Source organism: Pseudophryne corroboree, chromosome 5 (genome assembly GCF_028390025.1).
Source record: "Pseudophryne corroboree isolate aPseCor3 chromosome 5, aPseCor3.hap2, whole genome shotgun sequence".
NCBI classification, from domain to species: Eukaryota; Metazoa; Chordata; class Amphibia; order Anura; family Myobatrachidae; genus Pseudophryne; species Pseudophryne corroboree.
In genome coordinates, this window is record NC_086448.1 from 569,410,773 (window position 1) to 569,434,531 (window position 23,759).

Consider the following 23,759-nt stretch of genomic DNA (forward strand, 5'->3'; position numbering starts at 1 on the left):
CTTAAACAAACCACCTCACCATCAGAATCCTCCTTGTCAATTTCCTCCCCAGCGCCAGCAACACCCATTTCTCTAACGTCCTAAGTGGATGCTGGGGACTCCGTAAGGACCATGGGAATTAGCGGCTCCGCAGGAGACTGGGCACAACTAAAGAAAGCTTTAGGACTACCTGGTGTGCACTGGCTCCTCCCACCAAGACCCTCCTCCAGACCTCAGTTAGATTCTTGTGCCCGGCTGAGCTGGATGCACACTAGGGGCTCTCCTGGGCTCCTAGAAAGAAAGTATATTTTAGTTTTTTTTTTTTTTACAGTGAGATCTGCTGGCAACAGACTCACTGCAGCAAGGGACTAAGGGGAGAAGAAGCGAACCTACCTAACTGGTGGTAGCTTGGGCTTCTTAGGCTACTGGACACCATTAGCTCCAGAGGGATCGACCGCATGGAACCGGCCATTGATGTTCGGTCCCGGAGCCGCGCCGCCGGCCCCCTTACAGAGCCAGAAGCAAGAAGAGTCCGGAAAATCGGCGGCAGAAGACATCAGTCTTCACCAAGGTAGCGCACAGCACTGCAGCTGTGCGCCATTGCTCCTCATACACACTTCACACTCCGGTCACTGAGGGTGCAGGGCGCTGGGGGGGGCGCCCTGAGCAGCAATAAAAACACCTTGGCTGGCAAATATATCACAATATATAGCCCCAGAGGCTATATATGTGATAAATACCCCTGCCAGAATCCATAAAAAAAGCGGGAGAAAAGTCCGCGAAAAAGGGCGGAGCTATCTCCCTCAGCACACTGGCGCCATTTTATCTTCACAGTGCAGCTGGAAGACAGCTCCCCAGGCTCTCCCCGGTAGTTTTCAGGCTCAAAGGGTTAAAAAGAGAGGGGGGGCACTAAATTTAGGTGCAATATTGTTTATACAAGCAGCTATTGGGGAAAAATCACTCAGTTATAGTGTTAATCCCTGCATTATATAGCGCTCTGGTGTGTGCTGGCATACTCTCTCTCTGTCTCCCCAAAGGACTTTGTGGGGTCCTGTCCTCAGTCAGAGCATTCCCTGTGTGTGTGCTGTGTGTCGGTACGGCTGTGTCGACATGTGGGATGAGGAAGGTTACGTGGAGGTGGAGCAGAGGCCGATAAATGGGATGTCGCCCCCTGTGGGGCCGACACCAGAGTGGATGGATAGGTGGAAGGTATTAACCGACAATGTCAACTCCTTACATAGAAGGCTGGATGACGTAAAACAGCAGTGGGACAGCCGGCTTCTCAGCCCGCGCCTGCCCAGGCGTCTCAAAGGCCATCAGGGGCTCAAAAAAGCGCCCGTTACCTCAGATGGCAGACACAGATGTCGACACGGAGTCTGACTCCAGTGTCGACGAGGTTGAGACATATACACAATCCACTAGGAACATCCGTTACATGATCTCGGCAATGAAAAATGTGTTACGCATTTCTGACATGAACCCAAGTACCACATAAAAGGGGTTTTATTTTTGGGGAGAAAAAGCAGCCAGTGTTTTGTTCCCCCATCAGATGAATGAATGAAGTGTGTAAAGTAGCGTGAGTTCCCCCGATAAGAGACTGGTAATTTCAAAAAAGTTACTGATGGCGTACCCTTTCCCGCTAGAGGATAGGTCACGTTGGGAGATTTCCCTTAGGGTGGATAAGGCGCTCACACGTTTGTCAAAAAAGGTGGCACTGCCGTCTTAGGATACGGCCACCTTGAAGGAGCCTGCTGATAAAAAGCAGGAGGCTATCCTGAAGTCTGTAAATACACACTCAGGTTATATACTGAGACCTGCATTTGCCTCAGCATAAATAGTGCTGCTGCAGCGTGGTCTGATACCCAGTCAGATAATATTAAAACTCTAAGACAGGGATAATAGTTTGCTAACATAGAGCATATTAAAGACGTCGTCTTAGATATAAAGGATGCACAGAGGGATATTTGCCGGCTGGCATCCAGAATTAATGCAATGTCCATTCTGCCAGGAGGGTATTAGAAACCCGGCAGTGGACAGGTGATGCTGCCTATAAAAGGCACATTGAGATTCTGCCTTATAAGGGTGAGGAATGGTTTGGGGATGGTCTCTGGGACCTCGTATCCACAGCAACAGCTGGGAAGAAAATTTTTTACCTCAGGTTTCCTCACAGCCTAAGAAAGCACTGTATTTTCAGGTACAGTCCTTTTGGATTCAGAAAAGCAAGCGGGTCAAAGGCGCTTCCTTTCTGCACAGAGACAAGGGAAGAAGGAAAAAGCTGCACCAGCAGCCAGTTCCCAGGATTAAAAAATCTTCCCCCGCTTCCTCTGAGTCCACCGCATGACGTTGGGGCTCCACAGGTGGAGACAGGTGCGGTAGGGGCGCGTCTCGGGAACTTCAGGGACCAGTGGGCTTGCCCACAGGTGGATCCCTAGGTTCTGCAAATAGTATCACAGGGATACAGGCTGGAGTTCGAGGCGACTCCCCCTCGCCGTTACCTCACATCAGCCTTGCCTGCTGCCCTCGGAGAAAGGTAGTACTGGCGGCAATTCACAAGCTGTACTTCCAGCAGGTGAAATCAAGGTACCCCTCCTTCAACAAGGCCGGGGTTACTATTCCAAAATGTTGTGGTACCGAAACCAGACGGTTCGGTGAGACCCATTCTAAAATTGAATACCTTGAACACTTATATACGAAGGTTCAAGTTCAAAATGGAATCGCTCAGGGCGATTATTGCAAGCCTGGAGAATTTCATGGTATCACTGGACATCAAGGATGCTTACCTGCATGTCCCTATTTACCCTCTTCACCAGGAGTACCTCAAAATTGTGGTACAGGATTGTCATTACCAATTCCAGACGTTGCCGTTGGTCGGTCCCTGGCACCGAGGGTATTTACCAAGGTAATGGCCGAAATAATTATCCCGTACTTGGACGATCTCCTTATAAAGGCGAGGTCCAGGGAGCAGTTGTTCGGCGGAGTAGCACTATCTCGGGAAGTGCTACAACAGCACGGCTGATTCTGAATATTCCAAAGTCGCAGCTGGTTCCTACGACGCGTCTACTGTTCCTGGGTATGGTTCTGGACACAGAACAGGATAAAAAGGGTTTCTCCCAGAGGAGAAGTCCAAGGAGTTGTCGTCTCTAGACAGAGACCTCCTAATACGTATACAGGTGTCGGTGCATCAATGCACACCAGGTCCCAAGCAAAGGATTTTCCAGTGGGATCTGTTGGACAAGTGGTCCGGGTCGCATCTTCAGATGCATCGGCGGATAACCCTGTCTCCAAGGGCCAGGGTGTCGCTGTTGTGGTGGCTGCAGAGTGCTCATCTTCTAGGGGGCCGCAGATTCGGCATACAGGACTGGGTTCTGGTGACCACGGATGCCAGCCTTCAAGGCTGGGGGGCAGTCACACAGGGAAGAAACTTCCAAGGCTATGGAAAAGTCAGGAGACTTCCCTACACATAAATATTCTGGAACTAAGGGCCATTTACAATGCCCTAAGTCAGGCTAGACCCCTGCTTCAACACCGGCCGGTGCTGATCCAGTCAGACAACATCACGGCGGTCGCTCATGTAAACCGACAGGGCGGCACAAGAAGCAGGATGGCGATGGCAGAAGCCACAAGGATTCTCCGATGGGCGGAAAATCATGTGTTAGCACTGTCAGCAGTGTTCATTCCCGGAGTGGACAACTGAGAAGCAGACTTTCTCAGAAGACACGACCTCCACCCGGGAGAGTGGGGACTTCATCCAGAAGTTTTCCAAATGATTGTACACCATTGGGAAAGGCCACAGGTGGACATGATGGCGTCCCGCCTCAACAAAAAGCTACAACGATATTGCGCCAGGTCAAGGGACCCTCAGGCGATAGCTGTGGACGCTCTGGTAACACCGTGGGTGTACCAGTCGGTGTATGTGTTCCCTTCTCTGCCTCTCTTACCCAGGGTAATGAGAATAATGAGAAGGAGAGGAGTAAGAACTATACTCATTGTTCCGGGTTGGCCAAGAAGAGCTTGGTAACCAGAACTCCAAGAAATGATCTCAGAGGACCCATGGCCTCTGCCGCTCAGACAGGACCTGCTGCAGCAGGGGGCCTGTCTGTTCCAAGACGTACCGCGGCTGCGTTTGACGGCATGGCGGTTGAACGCCGGATCCTGAAGGAAAAGGGCATTCCGGAGGAAGTTATCCCTACGCTATTTAAAGCTAGGAAAGAAGTGAACGCAAACCATTATCACCGCATATGGTGGAAATATGTTGCGTGCTGTGAGGCCAGGAAGGCCCCAAAGGAGAAATGTCAGCTAGGTCGATTTCTGCACTTCCTACAGTCAGAGGTGACTATGGGCCTAAAATTGGGTTCCATGAAGGTCCAGATTTCGGCTCTATCGATTTTCTCCCAAAATAGAACTGGCTTCACTGCCTGAAGTTCGGACTTTTGTTAAGTGAGTGCTGCATAGTCAGCCCCCGTTTGTGCCTCCAGTGGCACAGTGGGATCTCAACGTAGTGTTGGATTTCCTGAAGTCGCATTGAGTTGAGCCACTTAAATCCGTGGAGCTACAATACCTCACGTGGAAAGTGGTCATGCTGTGGGCCTTGGCGTCGGCCAGGCGTGTATCAGAATTGGCGGTTTTGTCATGCAAAAGCCCTTATCTGTATTTTATATGGATAAGGCGGAATTGAGGACTCGTTCCCAATTCCTTCCTAAGGTGGTATCAATTTTTCATGTGAACCAACCTATAGTGGTGCCTGCGGCTACTTGGGACTTGGAGGATTCCAAGTTTTCTGGACGTGGTCAGGGCCCTGAAAAATATATGTTTCCAGGACGGCTGGAGTCAGAAAGACTGACTCGCTATTTATCCTGTATGCACCCAACAAGCTGGGTGCTCCTGCTTCTAAGCAGACTATTGCTCGCTGGATCTGTAGCACGATTCAACTTGCACATTCTGCGGCTGGACTGCCGCACCCTAAATCAGTAAAAGCCCATTCCACGAGGAAAGTGGGCTCTTCTTGGGCGGCTGCCCGAGGGGTCTCGGCTTTACAAAATTGCCGAGCTGTTACTTGGTCGGGGTCAAACACTCTTGCAAGAGTCTACAAGTTTGATACCCTGGCTGAGGAGGACCTAGAGTTTGCTAATTCGGTGCTGCAGAGTCATCCACACTCTCCCGCCCGTTTGGGAGCTTTGGTATAATCCCCATGGTCCTTACGGAGTCCCCAGCATCCACTTAGGACGTTAGAGAAAATAAGATTTTACTCACCGGTAAATCTATTTCTCGTAGTCCGTAGTGGATGCTGGGCGCCCATCCCAAGTGCGGATTGTCTGCAATACTTGTATATAGTTATTGCCTAACTAAAGGGTTATTGTTGAGCCATCTGTTGAGAGGCTCAGTTGTTATCATACTGTTAACTGGGTATTGTATCACGAGTTATACGGTGTGATTGGTGTGGCTGGTATGAGTCTTACCCGGGATTCAAAATCCTTCCTATTTGTGTCAGCTCTTACGGGCACAGTATCCTAACTGAGGTCTGGAGGAGGGTCTAGGTGGGAGGAGCCAGTGCACACCAGGTAGTCCTAAAGCTTTCTTTAGTTGTGCCCAGTCTCCTGCGGAGCCGCTAATCCCCATGGTCCTTACGGAGTCCCCAGCATCCACTACGGACTACGAGAAATAGATTTACCGGTGAGTAAAATCTTATTATCCTCATCCTGGTGTACTTCAACAGTGACATCTTCAATTTGACTATCAGGAACTGGACTGCGGGTGCTCCTTCCAGCACTTGCAGGGGGCGTGCAAATGGTGGAAGGCGCAAGCTCTTCCCGTCCAGTGTTGGGAAGGTCAGGCATCGCAACCGACACAATTGGACTCTCCTTGGGGATTTGTGATTTAGAAGAACGCACAGTTCTTTGCTGTGCTTTTGCCAGCTTAAGTCTTTTCATTTTTCTAGCGAGAGGATGAGTGCTTCCATCCTCATGTGAATCTGAACCACTAGCCACGAACATAGGCCAGGGCCTCAGCCGTTCTTTGACACTCCGTGTCGTAAATGGCATATTGGCAAGTTTACGCTTCTCATCAGACGCTTTCAATTTTGATTTTTGGGTAATTTTACTGAACTTTTGTTTTTTGGATTTTTACATGCTCTCTACTATGACATTGGGCATCGGCCTTGGCAGACGACGTTGATGGCATTTCATCGTCTCGGCCATGACTAGTGGCAGCAGCTTCAGCACGAGGTGGAAGTGGATCTTGATCTTTCCCTATTTTAACCTCCACATTTTTGTTCTCCATTTTTTAATGTGTGGAATTATATGCCAGTATCAATAGCAATGGCCTACTACTGTATATACTGCGCACAACTGAAATGCACCCCAGGTATGGATGGATAGTATACTTGACGACACAGAGGTAGGTAGAGCAGTGGCCTACTGTACCGTAATGCTATATATTATATACTGGTGGTCAGCAAACTGTGCAAAACTGAAATGCACCACAGGTATGGATGGATAGTATACTTGACGACACAGAGGTAGGTACAGCAGTGGCCTACTGTACCGTACTGCTATATATATTATATACTGGTGGTCAGCAAACTGTGCAAAACTGAAATGCACCACAGATATGGATGGATAGTATACTTGACGACACAGAGGTAGGTACAGCAGTGGCCTTCTGTACCGTACTCCTATATATTATATACTGGTGGTCAGCAAAATTATGCACTGTACTCCTACTATATACTACAATGCAGCACAGATATGGAATGTTTTTCAGGCAGACAACGTATACTGGTGGTCACTGGTCAGCAAAACTCTGCACTGTACTCCTCCTATATAATACAGCTGCTCCCCAGTCCCCACAATTAAGCAGTGTGAGCACAGATATATGCAGCACACTGAGCACAGATATGGAGTGTTTTTCAGGCAGACAACGTATACTGGTGGTCACTGTCAGCAAAACTCTGCACTGTACTCCTCCTATATAATACAGCTGCTCCCCAGTCCCCACAATTAAGCAGTGTGAGCACAGATATATGCAGCACACTGAGCACAGATAAGGAGCGTTTTTTTCAGGCAGACAACGTATACTGGTGGTCACTGTCAGCAAAACTCTGCACTGTACTCCTCCTATATAATACAGCTGCTCCCCAGTCCTCACAATTAAGCAGTGTGAGCACAGATATATGCAGCACACTGAGCACAGATAAGGAGCGTTTTTTTCAGGCAGAGAACAGATAAAACTGGTGGTCATTGATCAGCAAAACTCTGCACTGTACTCCTCCTATATTATGCAGCTGCTCCCCAGTCCTCCCCACAATTAAGCAATAAAGCACAATCAAGTTCAACAATAAACGGAGAGGACGCCAGCCACGTCCTCTCCCTAACATTTTCAATGCACGAGTGAAAATGGCGGCGACGCGCGGCTGCTTATATAGAATCCGAATCTCGCGAGAATCCGACAGCGGGATGATGACTTTCGGGCGCGCTCGGGTTAACCGAGCCATACGGGAGAATCCGAGTATGCCTCGGACCCGTGTAAAATGGGTGAAGTTCGGGGGCATTCGGTTTCCGAGGAACCGAACCCGCTCATCACTAGTGTGCGGTATGAAAGGGGTATGAGGAATGAGTACACCTGTGTACCTGCTAGGTTACCAGGAAAACGTGAACTGTTTGGGGTCTGGAGGACCGAGTTTGAGGACCACAGCAGAGTATAAACTGTAAATATGCCGCCCGTTGGGACTTTGCACACAAGCGAGAGTGTTTTTCATAAAATGAAAGGCTGCTTCCACTTCCACTGGAGACTTTATTTATATTGGAGTAAGGGGCTGTTTGGATTCGGGCTATTATTACTAAAAGCACAAACAAATTTCAAACTGATTTATTAAAGTCTCTAAAGCCATACATTCTGCAAAAATTTAAATCTTTTCAGGATTATAGTAATGAAGTAATTTTGCTATTTATTAAAGTTATTACATCAGAGATATTACAAAGATTGCTGGTGTTTACAAAACGGTGGGTACACACTGATAGATATATCTGCAGATCAATTGATCTGCAGATATATCTATGGACGGATCGGGCAGGGTGCTGTGCATGCACACTACCCGATCCGTCGGGGACTGACATCATGAACTGGGCGGGCGTGTACACACGCCCACCCAGTTCAGCTGTCAATCACCGCCGGCTGCCGCAGCTTGTGTACGGGCGGTTGGCTGGCCGCCCATACACACACACAGCGATGCGCCAATATATCGGTAGATATATTGGCCATCGGCTGTGCTGCAGGGCTGACGTGATATGTCTGTGAACGACGGAGTTCACAGACATATCGCCCGTACACACTGGCCGACGGACCCTCGATATATCGGCCGTTCAATAGAATGGGCGATATATCGGCCAGTGTGTACGGGCCACTTCTGCATGAACAAGAAAGTAGTATTGGTCATTTACTGTGATAGCTTGAATAACCTAATCTACTTTCTACTTCATTCTAAAGTTAGTGCTGATTCTTCTTATTCCTATAGAAAAATACATGATAAATATTGTGTATGTGTAATTTCTTCTTGATCTCGCATGCTGGATTACATTATACATTGTGGTATTGTGTGCTGCATTTCTTCTTTTGAGACTTTATTTAGCAATAGATAGATACAGAACACAAAGATCATAATTGGCTGTGGATGAATGCCAAATGTTTGACTAAAATGGAGTCAATGAAATCGACAGATGAAATGTACTATAGGCTGGGGTTTCTGGATAGCTCTTTCATTTTGATGAACAGTGAAACATTGCAGTATAATATACGGCAGAACAGAGTTTTGGACTGGCCAGAAACTGAAGGTTTATAAAGAATTGCAGGATGGGACCTGCAAAGCATTAAATAATGTATGTGTGTCTTCAGATTAATCTGAGCCTGTGTTTAGTGGTTTTAGGCCCTGTGGCAATCCTGCTCTCACCATTCACATCCCCATAGGACCGCTCATTGACATTTCTGGTAGATATTGTTAGAGGATTAGATCAATCCATCAAGAATAAAATTTGAAGACCTCTTGTCATATGACAGATTGCATCTGACACATTTAAATGCTGTAGGATGATCACTGACAGAGCGATAGTGTTTTGAAGAAGACTATAGGCTAAATGTAATAGCCTGTGAATTGCAGGCAGCCACAATATTTCTACAATTTAGCCACACAATTTAAGAGAGCAAATTTTTAAAAAGCAAAAAAGTTTTCAGTTTTTAAAACTGATTCTTTAAATGTGTGTTATATTCATACAGTTTACTCTTCTAAGCAGCTATAAATATTCATGATTATTAATCAGTGTGTGTACTTGTAGGAGCATGATCATTGTGCAAGAGAGAATTTCTATGACATCTTGAAATGGAAGCTGTCACAGGAAGTTCTGCAGAGATCCCGACCACCGAGATACCAAAGAAAGATAAGACGGGCCGCCAGAGAGCTAAGTCACTGGGGGGTGGGGGTTTATATGGAAGGTTAGGTTTAGGCTGCAGGGGGGAGAGTTAGGGTTAGGCTGCAGGAGGGAAGGTTTGGTTTAGACTGCGGGGAGGGGGCTTAGGGCTAGGCACTCCCGGGGAAGGTTAAGCTTCATACACACGGCGCAATGAAGACTTTTGGCTGATACTAACTATATTGTGCCCGGTATCGGCCCTGCCTGCATTCACTATATTTTCTTGTAATGCTGATCCCGCAGGACTGCGTGTTGGTATCGCAGGCTTATACACATGATGCGATATGCACTTTGTTTCCGTGCGATATGGACTATATAGTTCATTTTGCACTGAAAACTTCACCATGTGTATGCAGCTTTAGGTTTAAGGGCCCCATACAGTAATGTGACATGTCCGACCCACATGTCGCAGGCGATCACCCCAGCAGCCTCCGGGGCGGCAGGATCGCATAAGATACATTGTATTCTGTCCTTTTGCATACAATGTATCTTATGCGATCCCAGCCACGCCTGCGGGGCTCGGACATGATCGTTAGTGCAGCACATTCAATCTAGGGTATCCGATCTGATGCTCACGGGAACGCGCATTGGATCGGAAACACCTCAAAAATGCCCGATTTCACCCGATATATCGGTCCAAATGCCCGAAATCAGATGAAACCGGGCATTATCATTCTAGTGTATGGGGACCTTTGGGCTGTGGTTGGGTGTGTTAGGTTTAGGCTGCGAGGAGGGGGGTTAGGGTTAGGCTAAAGGTGGTGAGGGTTAGGGTCAGGCTGTAGTAAGGAAAGTTAGGATTTAGGGCTACTGTACTTTCCACCTTGGTGTCAGGATCTTTACCTTCGGGATGCCGCTATCGGTAATTTGACTGCCGACATCCCAAGTTCCAGTATCCCGATACCATCCCTTTCTGCCCATGTCAAAAGCTAATGTATTTATTAAATTATTTGTATAGTGGACTCATATTACACAGCACTTTACAGAGTCATTTACATCAGACCATACCCAAGTTGAGCATGTAGTCTATATAGGGCCTGATTCAGAGTTGCACTTAAAACTGATGGTTTATGTTAGCGATGAGCGGGTTCGGTTTCTCGGAAACCGAACCCCCCCGAACTTCACCCTTTTTACACGGGTCCGAGCCATACTCGGATTCTCCCGTATGGCTCGGGTAACCCGAGCGCGCCCGAACGTCATCATCCCGCTGTCGGATTCTCGCGAGATTCGGATTCTATATAAGCAGCCGCGCGTCGCCGCCATTTTCACTCGTGCATTGGAAATTTTAGGGAGAGGACGTGGCTGGCGTCCTCTCCGTTTATGTTGATGCATTGCAAATATTTTGTGCTTGCTTATTACTTAATTGTGGGGACTGGGGAGCAGCTGTATATAGGAGGAGTACAGTGCAGAGTTTTGCTGACAGTGACCACCAGTAATACGTTGTCTGCCTAAAAAACACTCCATATCTGTGCTCAGTGTGCTGCATAATATATCTGTGCTCACACTGCTTAATTGTGGGGACTGGGGAGCAGCTGTATTATATAGGAGGAGTACAGTGCAGAGTTTTGCTGACAGTGACCACCAGTAATACGTTGTCTGCCTGAAAAACATTCCATATCTGTGCTCAGTGTGCTGCATAATATATCTGTGCTCACACTGCTTAATTGTGGGGACTGGGGAGCAGCTGTATTATATAGCAGGAGTACAGTGCAGAGTTTTGCTGACAGTGACCACCAGTATACGTTGTCTGCCTGAAAAACACTCCATATCTGTGCTCAGTGTGCTACTTTATTGTGGGGACTGGGGACCTCCAGTATAATATTATATAGGAGGAATACAGTGCAGAGTTTTGCTGACCAGTGACCAGCAGTATATAATATATAGCATTACGGTACAGTAGGCCACTGCTGTACCTACCTCTGTGTCGTCATTAAGTATACTATCCATCTACATTCTATACCTGTGGTGCATTTTAGTTTTGCAGTTTGCTGACACAGTGACCACCAGTATACTATATATAGCAGTACGGTACGGAAGGCCACTGCTGTACCTACCTCTGTGTCGTCATTAAGTATAATATCCATCTAGATTCTATACCTGTGGTGCATTTCAGTTGTGCAGTTTGCTGACACAGTGACCACCAGTATATATAGCAGTACGGTACGGAAGGCCACTGCTGTACCTACCTCTGTGTCGTCATTAAGTATACTATCCATCTACATTCTATACCTGTGGTGCATTTTAGTTTTGCAGTTTGCTGACACAGTGACCACCAGTATACTATATATAGCAGTACGGTATGGAAGGCCACTGCTGTACCTACCTCTGTGTCGTCATTAGGTATACTATCCATCTACATTCTATACCTGTGGTGCATTTTAGTTTTGCAGTTTGCTGACACAGTGACCACCAGTATACTATATATAGCAGTACGGTACGGAAGGACACTGCTGTACCTACCTCTGTGTCGTCATTAAGTATACTATCCATCTACATTCTATACCTGTGGTGCATTTTAGTTTTGCAGTTTGCTGACACAGTGACCACCAGTATACTATATATAGCAGTACGGTATGGAAGGCCACTGCTGTACCTACCTCTGTGTCGTCATTAGGTATACTATCCATCTACATTCTATACCTGTGGTGCATTTTAGTTTTGCAGTTTGCTGACACAGTGACCACCAGTATACTATATATAGCAGTACGGTACGGAAGGACACTGCTGTACCTACCTCTGTGTCGTCATTAAGTATACTATCCATCTACATTCTATACCTGTGGTGCATTTTAGTTTTGCAGTTTGCTGACACAGTGACCACCAGTATATATAGCAGTATGGTACGGAAGGCCACTGCTGTACCTACCTCTGTGTCGTCATTAAGTATACTATCCATCTACATTCTATACCTGTGGTGCATTTTAGTATTGCAGTTTGCTGACACAGTGCAACCAGTATATATAGCAGTACGGTACGGAAGGCCACTGCTGTACCTACCTCTGTGTCGTCAAGTATACTATCCATCCATACCTGTGGTGCATTTCAGTTTTGCACAGTTTGCTGACCACCAGTATATAATATATAGCATTACAGTACAGTAGGCCACTGCTCTACCTACCTCTGTGTCGTCAAGTATACTAGCTTAGTCACACAGCGACCTTGGTGCGCCTCTTTTTTTCTTTGCATCATGTGCTGTTTGGGGACAATTTTTTTGAAGTGCCATCCTGCCTGACACTGCAGTGCCACTCCTAGATGAGCCAGGTGTTTGTGTCGGCCACTTGTGTCGCTTAGCTTAGTCACACAGCGACCTTGGTGCGTCTCTTTTTTTCTTTGCATCATGTGCTGTTTGGGGACTATTTTTTTGAAGTGCCATCCTGTCTGACACTGCAGTGCCACTCCTAGATGGGCCAGGTGTTTGTGTCGGCCACTTGTGTCGCTTATCTTAGTCACACAGCGACCTTGGTGCGCCTCTTTTTTTCTTTGCATCATGTGCTGTTTGGGGACTATTTTTTTGAAGTGCCATCCTGCCTGACACTGCAGTGCCACTCCTAGATGGGCCAGGTGTTTGTGTCGGCCACTTGTGTCGCTTAGCTTAGTCACACAGCGACCTTTGTGCGTCTCTTTTTTTCTTTGCATCATGTGCTGTTTGGGGACAATTTTTTTGAAGTGCCATCCTGCCTGTCACTGCAGTGCCACTCCTAGATGGGCCAGGTATTTGTGTCGGGCACTTGTGTCGCTTAGCTTAGTCACACAGCGACCTTGGTGCGCCTCTTTTTTTCTTTGCATCATGTGCTGTTTGGGGACTATTTTTTTGAAGTGCCATCCTGTCTGACACTGCAGTGCCACTCCTAGATGGGCCAGGTGTTTGTGTCGGCCACTTGTGTCGCTTATCTCAGTCACACAGCGACCTTGGTGCGCCTCTTTTTTTCTTTGCATCATGTGCTGTTTGGGGACTATTTTTTTGAAGTGCCATCCTGCCTGACACTGCAGTGCCACTCCAAGATGGGCCAGGTGTTTGTGTCGGCCACTTGTGTCGCTTATCTTAGTCACACAGCGACCTTGGTGCGTCTATTTTTTTCTTTGCATCATGTGCTGTTTGGGGACTATTTTTTTTGAAGTGCCATCCTGTCTGACACTGCAGTGCAACTCCTAGATGGGCCAGGTGTTTGTGTCGGCCACTTGTGTCGCTTAGCTTAGTCACACAGCGACCTTGGTGCGCCTCTTTTTTTCTTTGCATCATGTGCTGTTTGGGGACAATTTTTTTGAAGTGCCATCCTGCCTGACACTGCAGTGCCACTCCTAGATGGGCCAGGTGTTTGTGTCGGCCACTTGTGTCGCTTAGCTTAGTCACACAGCGACCTTGGTGCGCCTCTTTTTTTCTTTGCATCATGTGCTGTTTGGGGACAATTTTTTTGAAGTGCCATCCTGCCTGACACTGCAGTGCCACTCCTAGATGGGCCAGGTGTTTGTGTCGGCCACTTGTGTCGCTTAGCTTAGTCACACAGCGACCTTGGTGCGCCTCTTTTTTTCTTTGCATCATGTGCTGTTTGGGGACTATTTTTTTGAAGTGCCATCCTGTCTGACACTGCAGTGCCACTCCTAGATGGGCCAGGTGTTTGTGTCGGCCACTTGTGTCGCTTATCTTAGTCACACAGCGACCTTGGTGCGCCTCTTTTTTCTTTGCATCATGTGCTGTTTGGGGACTATTTTTTTGAAGTGCCATCCTGCCTGACACTGCAGTGCCACTCCTAGATGGGCCAGGTGTTTGTGTCGGCCACTTGTGTCCCTTAGCTTAGTCACACAGCGACCTTGGTGCGTCTCTTTTTTTCTTTGCATCATGTGCTGTTTGGGGACAATTTTTTTGAAGTGCCATCCTGCCTGACACTGCAGTGCCACTCCTAGATGGGCCAGGTGTTTGTGTCGGCCACTTGTGTTGCTTAGCTTAGTCACACAGCGACCTTGGTGCGCCTCTTTTTTTCTTTGCATCATGTGCTGTTTGGGGACTATTTTTTTGAAGTGCCATCCTGTCTGACACTGCAGTGTCACTCCTAGATGCGCCAGGTGTTTGTGTCAGCCACTTGTGTCGCTTAGCTTAGTCACACAGCGACCTTGGTGCGCCTCTTTTTTTCTTTGCATCATGTGCTGTTTGGGGACTATTTTTTTGAAGTGCCATCCTGTCTTACACTGCAGTGCCACTCCTAGATGGGCCAGGTGTTTGTGTCGGCCACTTGTGTCGCTTATCTTAGTCACACAGCGACCTTAGTGCACCTCTTTTTTTCTTTGCATCATGTGCTGTTTGGGGACTATTTTTTTGAAGTGCCATCCTGCCTTACACTGCAGTGCCACTCCTAGATGGGCCAGGTGTTTGTGTCGGCCACTTGTGTCGCTTAGCTTAGCCATCCAGCGACCTCGGTGCAAATTTTAGGACTAAAAATAATATTGTGAGGTGTGAGGTGTTCAGAATAGACTGGAAATGAGTGGAAATTATGGTTATTGTGGTTAATAATACTATGGCATCAAAATGACCCCCAAATTCTATGTTTTAAGCTGTTTTTTAGGGTTTTTTGAAAAAAACACCCGAATCCAAAACACACCCGAATCCGACAAAAAATTTTCGGTGAGGTTTTGCCAAAACGCGTCCGAATCCAAAACACGGCCGCGGAACCGAATCCAAAACCAAAACACAAAACCCGAAAAATGTCCGGTGCACATCACTATTTTATGTACAGTTCCGATGGTGTGTTGCCTGCACATATGCACAACGGGGTTTGCTTGCAGTGCACCAAGCAGCAGCAGAGCAGGAAGGGAGGGGGGGAGGGGGGGGGGGGGGGTCGGGGGCAGCAACAGAGACCGTTCTACAAAACAGGAATGTGATGAGTCTGAAGGGTAGCGAATAGTTTTGTGTGAGCCCACTGCCGTAAAGTGTGGAAGCTGCTGCGCTGATTCAGCCAGGTGAGGTCATTAGCTGGTAATTGTATTCCCCCTTATGTGTCACACGCATTAAAAACACTTCCTTGTTTCCCCTTTGAAGGTTTAGAATCTTCTTGTTTTTAAGTAGTACAATCACAGAACAGAAATTGATATAATATAACCACTGTTCCACTTTTAGTTGAATTGATTTGGTTTAGGGATACTCACACCACCTATGTCATTACATTATAGTAATACCATGTTCTCAAAAATCCCGGGTTTTTTAAACCATCACAGATCATCTCAGCTCATTACACCCCATTCACACTGCACCAACGACCCGGGAAATTCCCAGGTCGTAACCATTAACACTGAACACTGGTCTGCCCTGGCAACAAGTGTAAGGAATGAAAAGAACATTGGCTAGCAAAGATTATGTCATTTAAAGTGGACTTTTTTTTAACACAAATAGGTGGGTAGGAACTGCAAACTGCATTGCTGTGATCAAGGCCGACGAGATACAACTGTGTAGGCCGAAGTTCCTGGTTTATTGCGTGATTTTGTTGTTTCATACAGCAAAACAGAGCTTGGTTTCTTCTTGGTCCCCTCCTCACCTCTAATAAACAGCAGCTCCCGTACTTTTTCGTCCCTCCAGTGAGCAGCCATGTCTCCTCTCCTCTCTGCAGCATTAAAAAGACATCAGATGTCACATGATCTAATTCCCCAATCAGATCGTTTTTTTTCACACACGGATAGAAAAAGCCGGATCACACCGTTCACACTGGCGGCTATCCGTGTAATACATGGAAATAACCCTCCAAAAGACACGGATGCAATTCCTGGGTCAATAGACCCGGAAAGATGCAGACACACCTGTTCACACTGAGAGATGACCAGGGATTTTTTGGCAGTGTGAACGGGGTATTAATGTAGCCTCACTCTATGGTGGTAATTCCAAGTTGATCGCAGCAGGAATTTTGTTAGCAGTTGGGCAAAACCATGTGCACTGCAGGGGAGGCATATTTAACATGTGCAGAGAGAGTTAGATTTGGGTGTGGTGTGCTCAATCTGCAATCTAATTTGCAGTGTAAAAATTAAAGCAGCCAGTATTTACCCTGCACAGAAACAAAATAACCCACCCAAATCTAACTCTTTCTGCACATGTTATATCTGCCCCCCTGAAGTGCACATGGGCCCTCATTCCGAGTCGTTCGCTCTGTATTTTTCATCGCATCGCAGTGAAATTCCGCTTAGTGCGCATGCGCAATATTCGCACTGCGACTGCGCCAAGTATCTTTGCTATGAAGAAAGTATTTTTACTCACGGCTTTCTCATCGCTCCGGCGAACGTAATGTGATTGACAGGAAATGGGTGTTACTGGGCGGAAACACGGCGTTTTATGGGCGTGTGGCTGAAAACGCTACCGTTTCCGGAAAAAACGCAGGAGTGGCCGGAGAAACGGGGGAGTGGTTGGGCGAACGCTGGGTGTGTTTGTGACCTCAAACCAGGAACGACAAGCACTGAACTGATCGCACAGGCAGAGAAAGTCTGGAGCTACTCTAAAACTGCTAAGTAGTTTGTGATCGCAATATTGCGAATACATCGGTCGCAATTTTAAGATGCTAAGATACACTCCCAGTAGGCGGCGGCTTAGCGTGTGTAACTCTGCTAAATTCGCCTTGCGACCGATCAACTCGGAATGAGGGCCATGGTTTTGCCCAACTGCTAACAAAATTCCTGCTGCAATCAACTTGGAATTACCCCCCATGTTTTTAATAGTTACAATGTTAAAACTTTTCAGCCACAAATAACTGAAACATTGTGGTTTAAAATATAATCACAGTATTTCAATTTCTTACAGAGAGTGGATATAGGACAATGTAATTAGGTTAAAGCCAGAAAGAAATCCACTTTTGAAACTACAATATTTGAATGATTTTATTGTCTTCCTGTATTCCCATGTCATTCAATATAGTGAGGTTTATATGTAATTCCATTGTTCTGATGGTACAGGTATATAAGTCACTCCATAATACAGATGTAGCCACGCTTATTGTGACTACTTCTGCGGCAAGGTGTGCCCATGCCTAGCTGTGTCAAGCTGCATATTTAGCCACTCCCATTCATGCAAGTGGGGCGCATGCACGTCTAAAGTACAGTCACACTGAGATGTAGCCACAGTGAGCATGACTACATCTGTATATTAGCTTCTGCAATTTCAAGTATTCAAATTACTCCTGTCTAACTAAACATACAGTATATGCAGCAGCAGCAGCAGGGTTTGATCTCTCCCATATCTGTGCTATCTGTATTTTAACCCACAAGTGTCTCATCTGCTGACTACACTGTTTCTTTTACACACATAAATATAACGTGATACAGTTTAAGTGAACACAGCAGACACATGTTGCCACCTACATGTGTTTCATTAGGGAGGCAATCACGAGACCGCCTGTCACAATACTGTATATATAATTATATGAAGGACCCATATTCTCTGATACGTATTCTTCTCTATTGCTGAATTATTCCAATCGTACTCACATACAAGCAAGACTATTAATATTACCATGCTCAACAATTAATATATTATTATTATTATAAAAGAAGTACACATCGGGACACCAGTTTTTAATCACTTTTCTTGCACTACTAGATATGAATCTTTAGTATATACCTCTTGTTTTTAACATATTTTAGTGGTCTCAATATTTCAATGTGACAAAAAAACAAAAAAAAAACAACCCCTTCTATTTCTTGGTATGTCTTGGTATTTGAAATATACAGTACAGAGCTATTGGGCCTGATTAAACAATTAGATGACTAATTAAAAAAAAATGCTCATAAATTAGATTTTTTTAAAAAAAATGATTGAATTAGGTTTAGAACATATATTTAAATATATCCAATCTGATTTTGTAAAAAATAAAAAACAAAACAAAATTAAATTAACATTGGTACAGACATCGATGGTCAGAACATTGGACCATTGATGGTAGAAACATCACAACAATTGTGACTCCACATTTTTTTGGTGCCTGCTTCTATCTGCAGTATCCGGGGGTCCAGATGAAAGATGAGGGCTGCTTTGTAACATTTCCCCAGTGGCTGCTAATGTCTGCAGCCGCTGGGTGGGTGGTACTGATGGGCTGACCAATCAGCAGTGATCGGCAGCATGGCAGGCACAGGGGGGAGGGAACTAGGAATCAGAGGGGCCTAGGAGATCCATCTGAGAGTGGCAACTGCAGGAAGATGCTCTTCCTGCAGCCGCACAATGTACTTTCTGACTGGTCGCATCAGATGCAATCATGTCAGGAAAAGCCCAGTCTGCTATGATCGCTTCTAGTTAATTGGTTTAAGAGGTGAATGCATTGCCGATGTCGGGATGAATGGGAACGATTTGTAACAGCTGCACATAGGTTCCAATTGAGTCTGTATAGAATTGCAGTTGCAATTTCAGACTCAGGCATGTCGTGCACGGGGCTGTGAAAGTGCTTGCACACAGATGCTCAACCAGTGACAAAGATGGTCATATCGAACAGCGAAACTGCACCTGCCACAGGGCTGGTGCAAGTTTTGATCTAAAATGCACCAATATCTATTACAGTGTCTACAGATGTTGAAATTTCCTATTCCAGTCCTTACACATTTGGAAATACAGATGCATTGGTGTTTCTATAATGGGTGGAATGTGTGCAGTGCTCAAGGGCCCCTGGGTCCACAGGGGCCCCACACCGCACCCATATTTGAATTCTTGCCTTTCTGGAGTCCAGAGTTCTGCATCCACCTGTGGCAGGCCTGTTTTATCTTTACTTAATTCTAATTTCCTTGGTAAAACAAAACTGCACAGCATTTGTTCAATGCATGCAAAAGCAGTCAGTACTATCTATGCATACAAAGAATAAATAAATGCATTTGCACCCCTTGCATTGCTTTATAGTCTTACAACATATAACATCTGGTCTTTCACAGGACCGGTTTAAGGCTGGTGGGAGCCCAGGGCAACATATGTTGTGGGAGCCTCCACTACTACTACTATTGCTGACAAAGTGTCCCCCCCAAGATCGCGCACACACACACACAACGTCACTTACAGACACACACACACACACACACACACACACACACACACACACACACACACACACACACACACACACACACACACACACCGTCACATACAGATACACACGTCACTTGCAGACACACACACATGACATCACTTACAGAGCAGCAGCAGGGAGTGCATACACTGGCGGCTGTCAGTCACTGTCTCGTGGGATTTGTCCTATCCTGCAATACTGACTGTGCAGGAGTTCCTCAGCGGCCACTGTTACTGAATAGCTGAGCCACTGAAAGGAGACTCCTACAATTCAAATTGCAGGGTGTGGGGACCCCTAATATGTGGGGGCCCCGGTACAGCCACCCTTGTCGCCCCTACCTTAATCAGGTCTTTCGAATGAGTTCCATCAACAGTGTTTTTTCTGGATTGCTACGTATTGTATTATATGTTACAATTATAGTGCAATGTAAAGAATGAAAGACACATCCGGAACATATACTGTGAATATAGGCCCTCATTCCGAGTTGTTCGCTCGCAAGCTGCTTTTAGCAGCTTTGCACACGCTAAGCCACCGCCTACTGGGAGTGAATCTTAGCATAGTAAAATTGCGAACGAAAGATTAGCAGAATTGCGAATAGACACTTCTTAGCAGTTTCTGAGTAGCTCCAGATTTACTCGGCAACTGCTATCAGTTCAGTCAGTTTCGTTCCTGGTTTGACGTCACAAACACACCCAGCGTTCGCCCAGACACTCCCCCATTTCTTCAGACACTCCCGCGTTTTTCCCAGAAACGGCAGCGGTTTTTCACACACACCCATAAAACGGCCAGTTTCCGACCAGAAACACCCACTTCCTGTCAATCACATTACGATCACCAGAACGAAGAAAAAAACCTTGTAATGCCGTGAGTAAAATACCTAACTGCATAGCAAATTTACTTGGCTCAGTCGCAGTGCGAACATTGCGCATGCGCAATTAGCGGAAAATCGCTGCGATGCGAAGAAAATTACCGCGCGAACAACTCGGAATGAGGGCCATAGTGTGAATAACTACTGGTGTGAGTCCATGTTTGTTTTCCCAAACACAGTCTACCCAACAGTTCCCACATTTTCTTAGTCATCTTCTGGCCACCACTCAGTGGGGTGATTCAGAGTTGCATGCATGCAACGTAATTACCCTGCATTGTGTACATTGAGAAAAATGTGTATATTCACCTAGTATAATGAGTTGTACAGGATACATATGATATCTATGTGATCACACTGCCCTCAACAATACTTTGGTAGCATCATTATGCGTTAGCACTTGCTCGAGCCTTGTCCTTGGGGAAGAGATGGGTCTGAAATCAGACAGGCAAATGCACAACTCACTATAACCCTCAGTTCCAAATACTCTAAACTTAACTTAGATGTGCACACCTTGGTGGTCATTCCGAGTTGTTCGCTCGCAAGCTGCTTTTAGCAGCTTTGCACATGCTAAGCCGCCGCCTACTGGGAGTGAATCTTAGCTTCTTAAAATTGCGAACGAAAGATTCGCAATATTGCGATAAGACATCTCTGTGCAGTTTCTGAGAAACTCGAGACTTACTCGGCATCTGCGATCAGTTCAGTGCTTGTCGTTCCTGGTTTGACGTCACAAACACACCCAGCGTTCGCCCAGACACTCCTCCGTTTCTCCAGCCACTCCCGCGTTTTTCCCAGAAACGGTAGCGTTTTTTCACACACACCCATAAAACGGCCAGATTCCGCCCAGAAACACCCACTTCCTGTCAATCACATTACGATCACCAGAACGAAGAAAAAACCGTGAGTAAAATTCCTAACTGCATAGCAAATTTACTTGGCGCAGTCGCAGTGCGGACATTGCGCATGCGCACTAAGCGGAAAATCGCTGCGATGCGAAGAAATTTACCGAGCGAACAACTCGGAATGACCCCCCTTATTACCAACTAATTACTGCTTCATTTCAGCCACAAATGGATATACGATTGAGTTGCATACAACTCAAAATAACCCGTAGATGCCTGTACTTGACTGCAGTGCGGAAATACACAAGATCTGTCCACAAAAAAGTTTTGCGTTCAACTATGCGTCAACCCCATTATGCCTAAGTGCGCTGCCACGCATTGCACTTAGCAGTGCCCATATACATTATGCTCAGCATATTGTGCCCAAAAACGCTCCAACATTTTTGTCCACATGCATTTTGCAGAGTATTGACCAACTAAATTAAAACTAGTAGGCCACACTTTACTAAGGAACAACAATACTTTCATATATAGCTATTATCGCAAAACATGTAATTTGCAGAAATATGTAGAACCATTTGTTCACCCCTCCTTCCATTTGTCTTACTACAACTCGTTGCCTGTGCCCATCCACCTTCTCACTTGGTAAAAGAAGAACTTTGTTTTTGATGGTGTAGCTGGTGAAGTCTTGCAGAAAATATTCCATTACCAGTACCATTTCCTGCCCTCCCAGCAGTCACTGCCTGCCTCACTTCCCATGTGGGCCCTGTATAAATCATGGCTTTGTCTTTATGAATTAATAATATGCTGAGAACAAAATTGAATGAGTTTTAAGAGCTTTCAAAAATCAGTTGTACCAATCTACATAATAACACCATCTGGAGGCACTAATGATGACTAGTATATGGGGAAAGGGGATGTACAGGAGTTTAGGGGCTGTCCATCATACAAAATAGCAATTCCTTAAAGGACTGACTGTTATGTCCCCCGTGGGTCCAGCAGTCTTTCATATGACAGGTTGAGGGTTGTGGATTATGGAGAATTACACTGTACTGAATGTATCTACCTGTGTTTGCCAGCTGGCAATCACCTTCCACCAGCAGAGGAAGTTGTATTGAATACCACATGGCTCCTACATTGCACTATGGCACATTAATCAGTCAGACGCGATTCCAAAAGACATATAGAGCTTTGTCAGAGGGGCTGCACCTTCTGCTGCTCACTGGATAGAGCTGTCCTTACTCAGGAGGTCAAGAGGTCACTTGTGTTTTCATTCCTGATGATAGAGTGATTTAGTGCTGTAATACAGAGAAAAAAAAAATCTCATTCTCAGATTATGGTCATTCCAATGATTGGGGAGATAATGATACACATAATACATCACACATGTATAGGAAGGTTTACCTATGGTTCACTAGAGTTAAAAAAAAAGCACCTGTTATTTGGGCAGTGTGTTTACTACATACTTGCCTACCTGACCCTCTCCATGAGGGGGAAAAAAAAATGCTCTGTTCCTGGACTTTCCTGGTAATGTATGATTGCCATCACCTGTGGCGAGCTAGTTAATTGATAAGAAAGGTGTTTCACCACAGGTGATGACAATCACACATTACCAGGAAAGTCCAGGAAAAGAGCATTTTCTCTCTTATGGAGAGGGTTAGGTAGGCAAGTATGGTTTACTATCAACAATATCAATATGAATCCACAATCAAGGTGAAAATGTGTGTAAACTTGGGAGAGGACTCAATTAAATAAATGACCTTGGGATACAGTGCATCCAGAAAGAATTCACAGCGCTTCACTTTTTCCACATCCAAAATGGAATAAATTTATTTTTCCCCTCAAAATTCTACACACAACTCCCCATAATGACAACATGAAAAAAGTTTTTTAAAGATCTTTGCAAATTTATTAAAAAGAAAAAACTATGAAATCACATGTACATAAGTATTCACAGCCTTTGCCATGAAGCTCAAAATTGAGCTCAGGTGCATCCTGTTTCCACTGATCATCCTTGAGATGTTCCTACAGCTTAATTGGAGTCCACCTGTGGTAAATTCAATTGATTGGACATGATTTGGAAAGGCACACACCTGTCTATATAAGGTCCCACACTTGACAGTGCATGTCTGAGCACAAACCAAGCATGAAGTCAAAGGAATTATCTGTAGACTTCCAAGACAGGATTGTCTAGTGAAGGGTACAGAAAAATATCTGCTGCTTTGAAGGTCCCAATGAGCACAGTAAATGGAAGAAGTTCAGAACCACCCGTGTAAACTGAGCGATCGGGGGAGAAGGGCCCTAGTCAGGGTGGTGACCAAGAACCCGATGGTCACTCTCTTAGAGCTACAGAATTTCTCTGTGTAGAGAGGAGAACCTTCCAAAAGGACAACCATCTCTGCAGCAATCCACCAATCAGGACTGTATGGTAGAGTGGCAAGACGGAAGCCACTCCTTAGTATAAAGCACATGGCAGCCCGCCTGAAGTTTGCCAAAATGCACCTGAAGGACTCTCAGACCATGAGAAACAAAATTCTCTGGGCTGATGAGACAAAGATTGAACTCTCTGGTGTGAATGCCAGGCGTCATGTTTGGAGGAAAGCAGGCA

At 45.9% G+C, this 23,759-nt stretch overlaps 1 protein-coding gene across 3 annotated transcripts in view; it reads right to left on the reverse strand.

Moving 5' to 3' along the window:
- Window positions 1-22,446, reverse strand: part of SALL3 (spalt like transcription factor 3) — a 56,456-nt gene extending 34,010 nt beyond the window's left edge. For 2 of the 3 annotated variants that reach the window (XM_063923319.1, XM_063923324.1), the window contains exons 1-2: window positions 22,218-22,446; window positions 15,956-16,021 (exon numbers count right to left, since the gene is read on the reverse strand). In XM_063923319.1, the coding sequence (XP_063779389.1) occupies window positions 15,956-16,021; window positions 22,218-22,278 (127 nt within the window). In that variant the 5' untranslated portion in view covers window positions 22,279-22,446. The remainder of the gene's footprint in view (window positions 1-15,955; window positions 16,022-22,217) is intronic. The other variant, XM_063923323.1, reaches the window with a different exon arrangement.
- Between the last annotated feature and the right edge of the window lie 1,313 nt (window positions 22,447-23,759).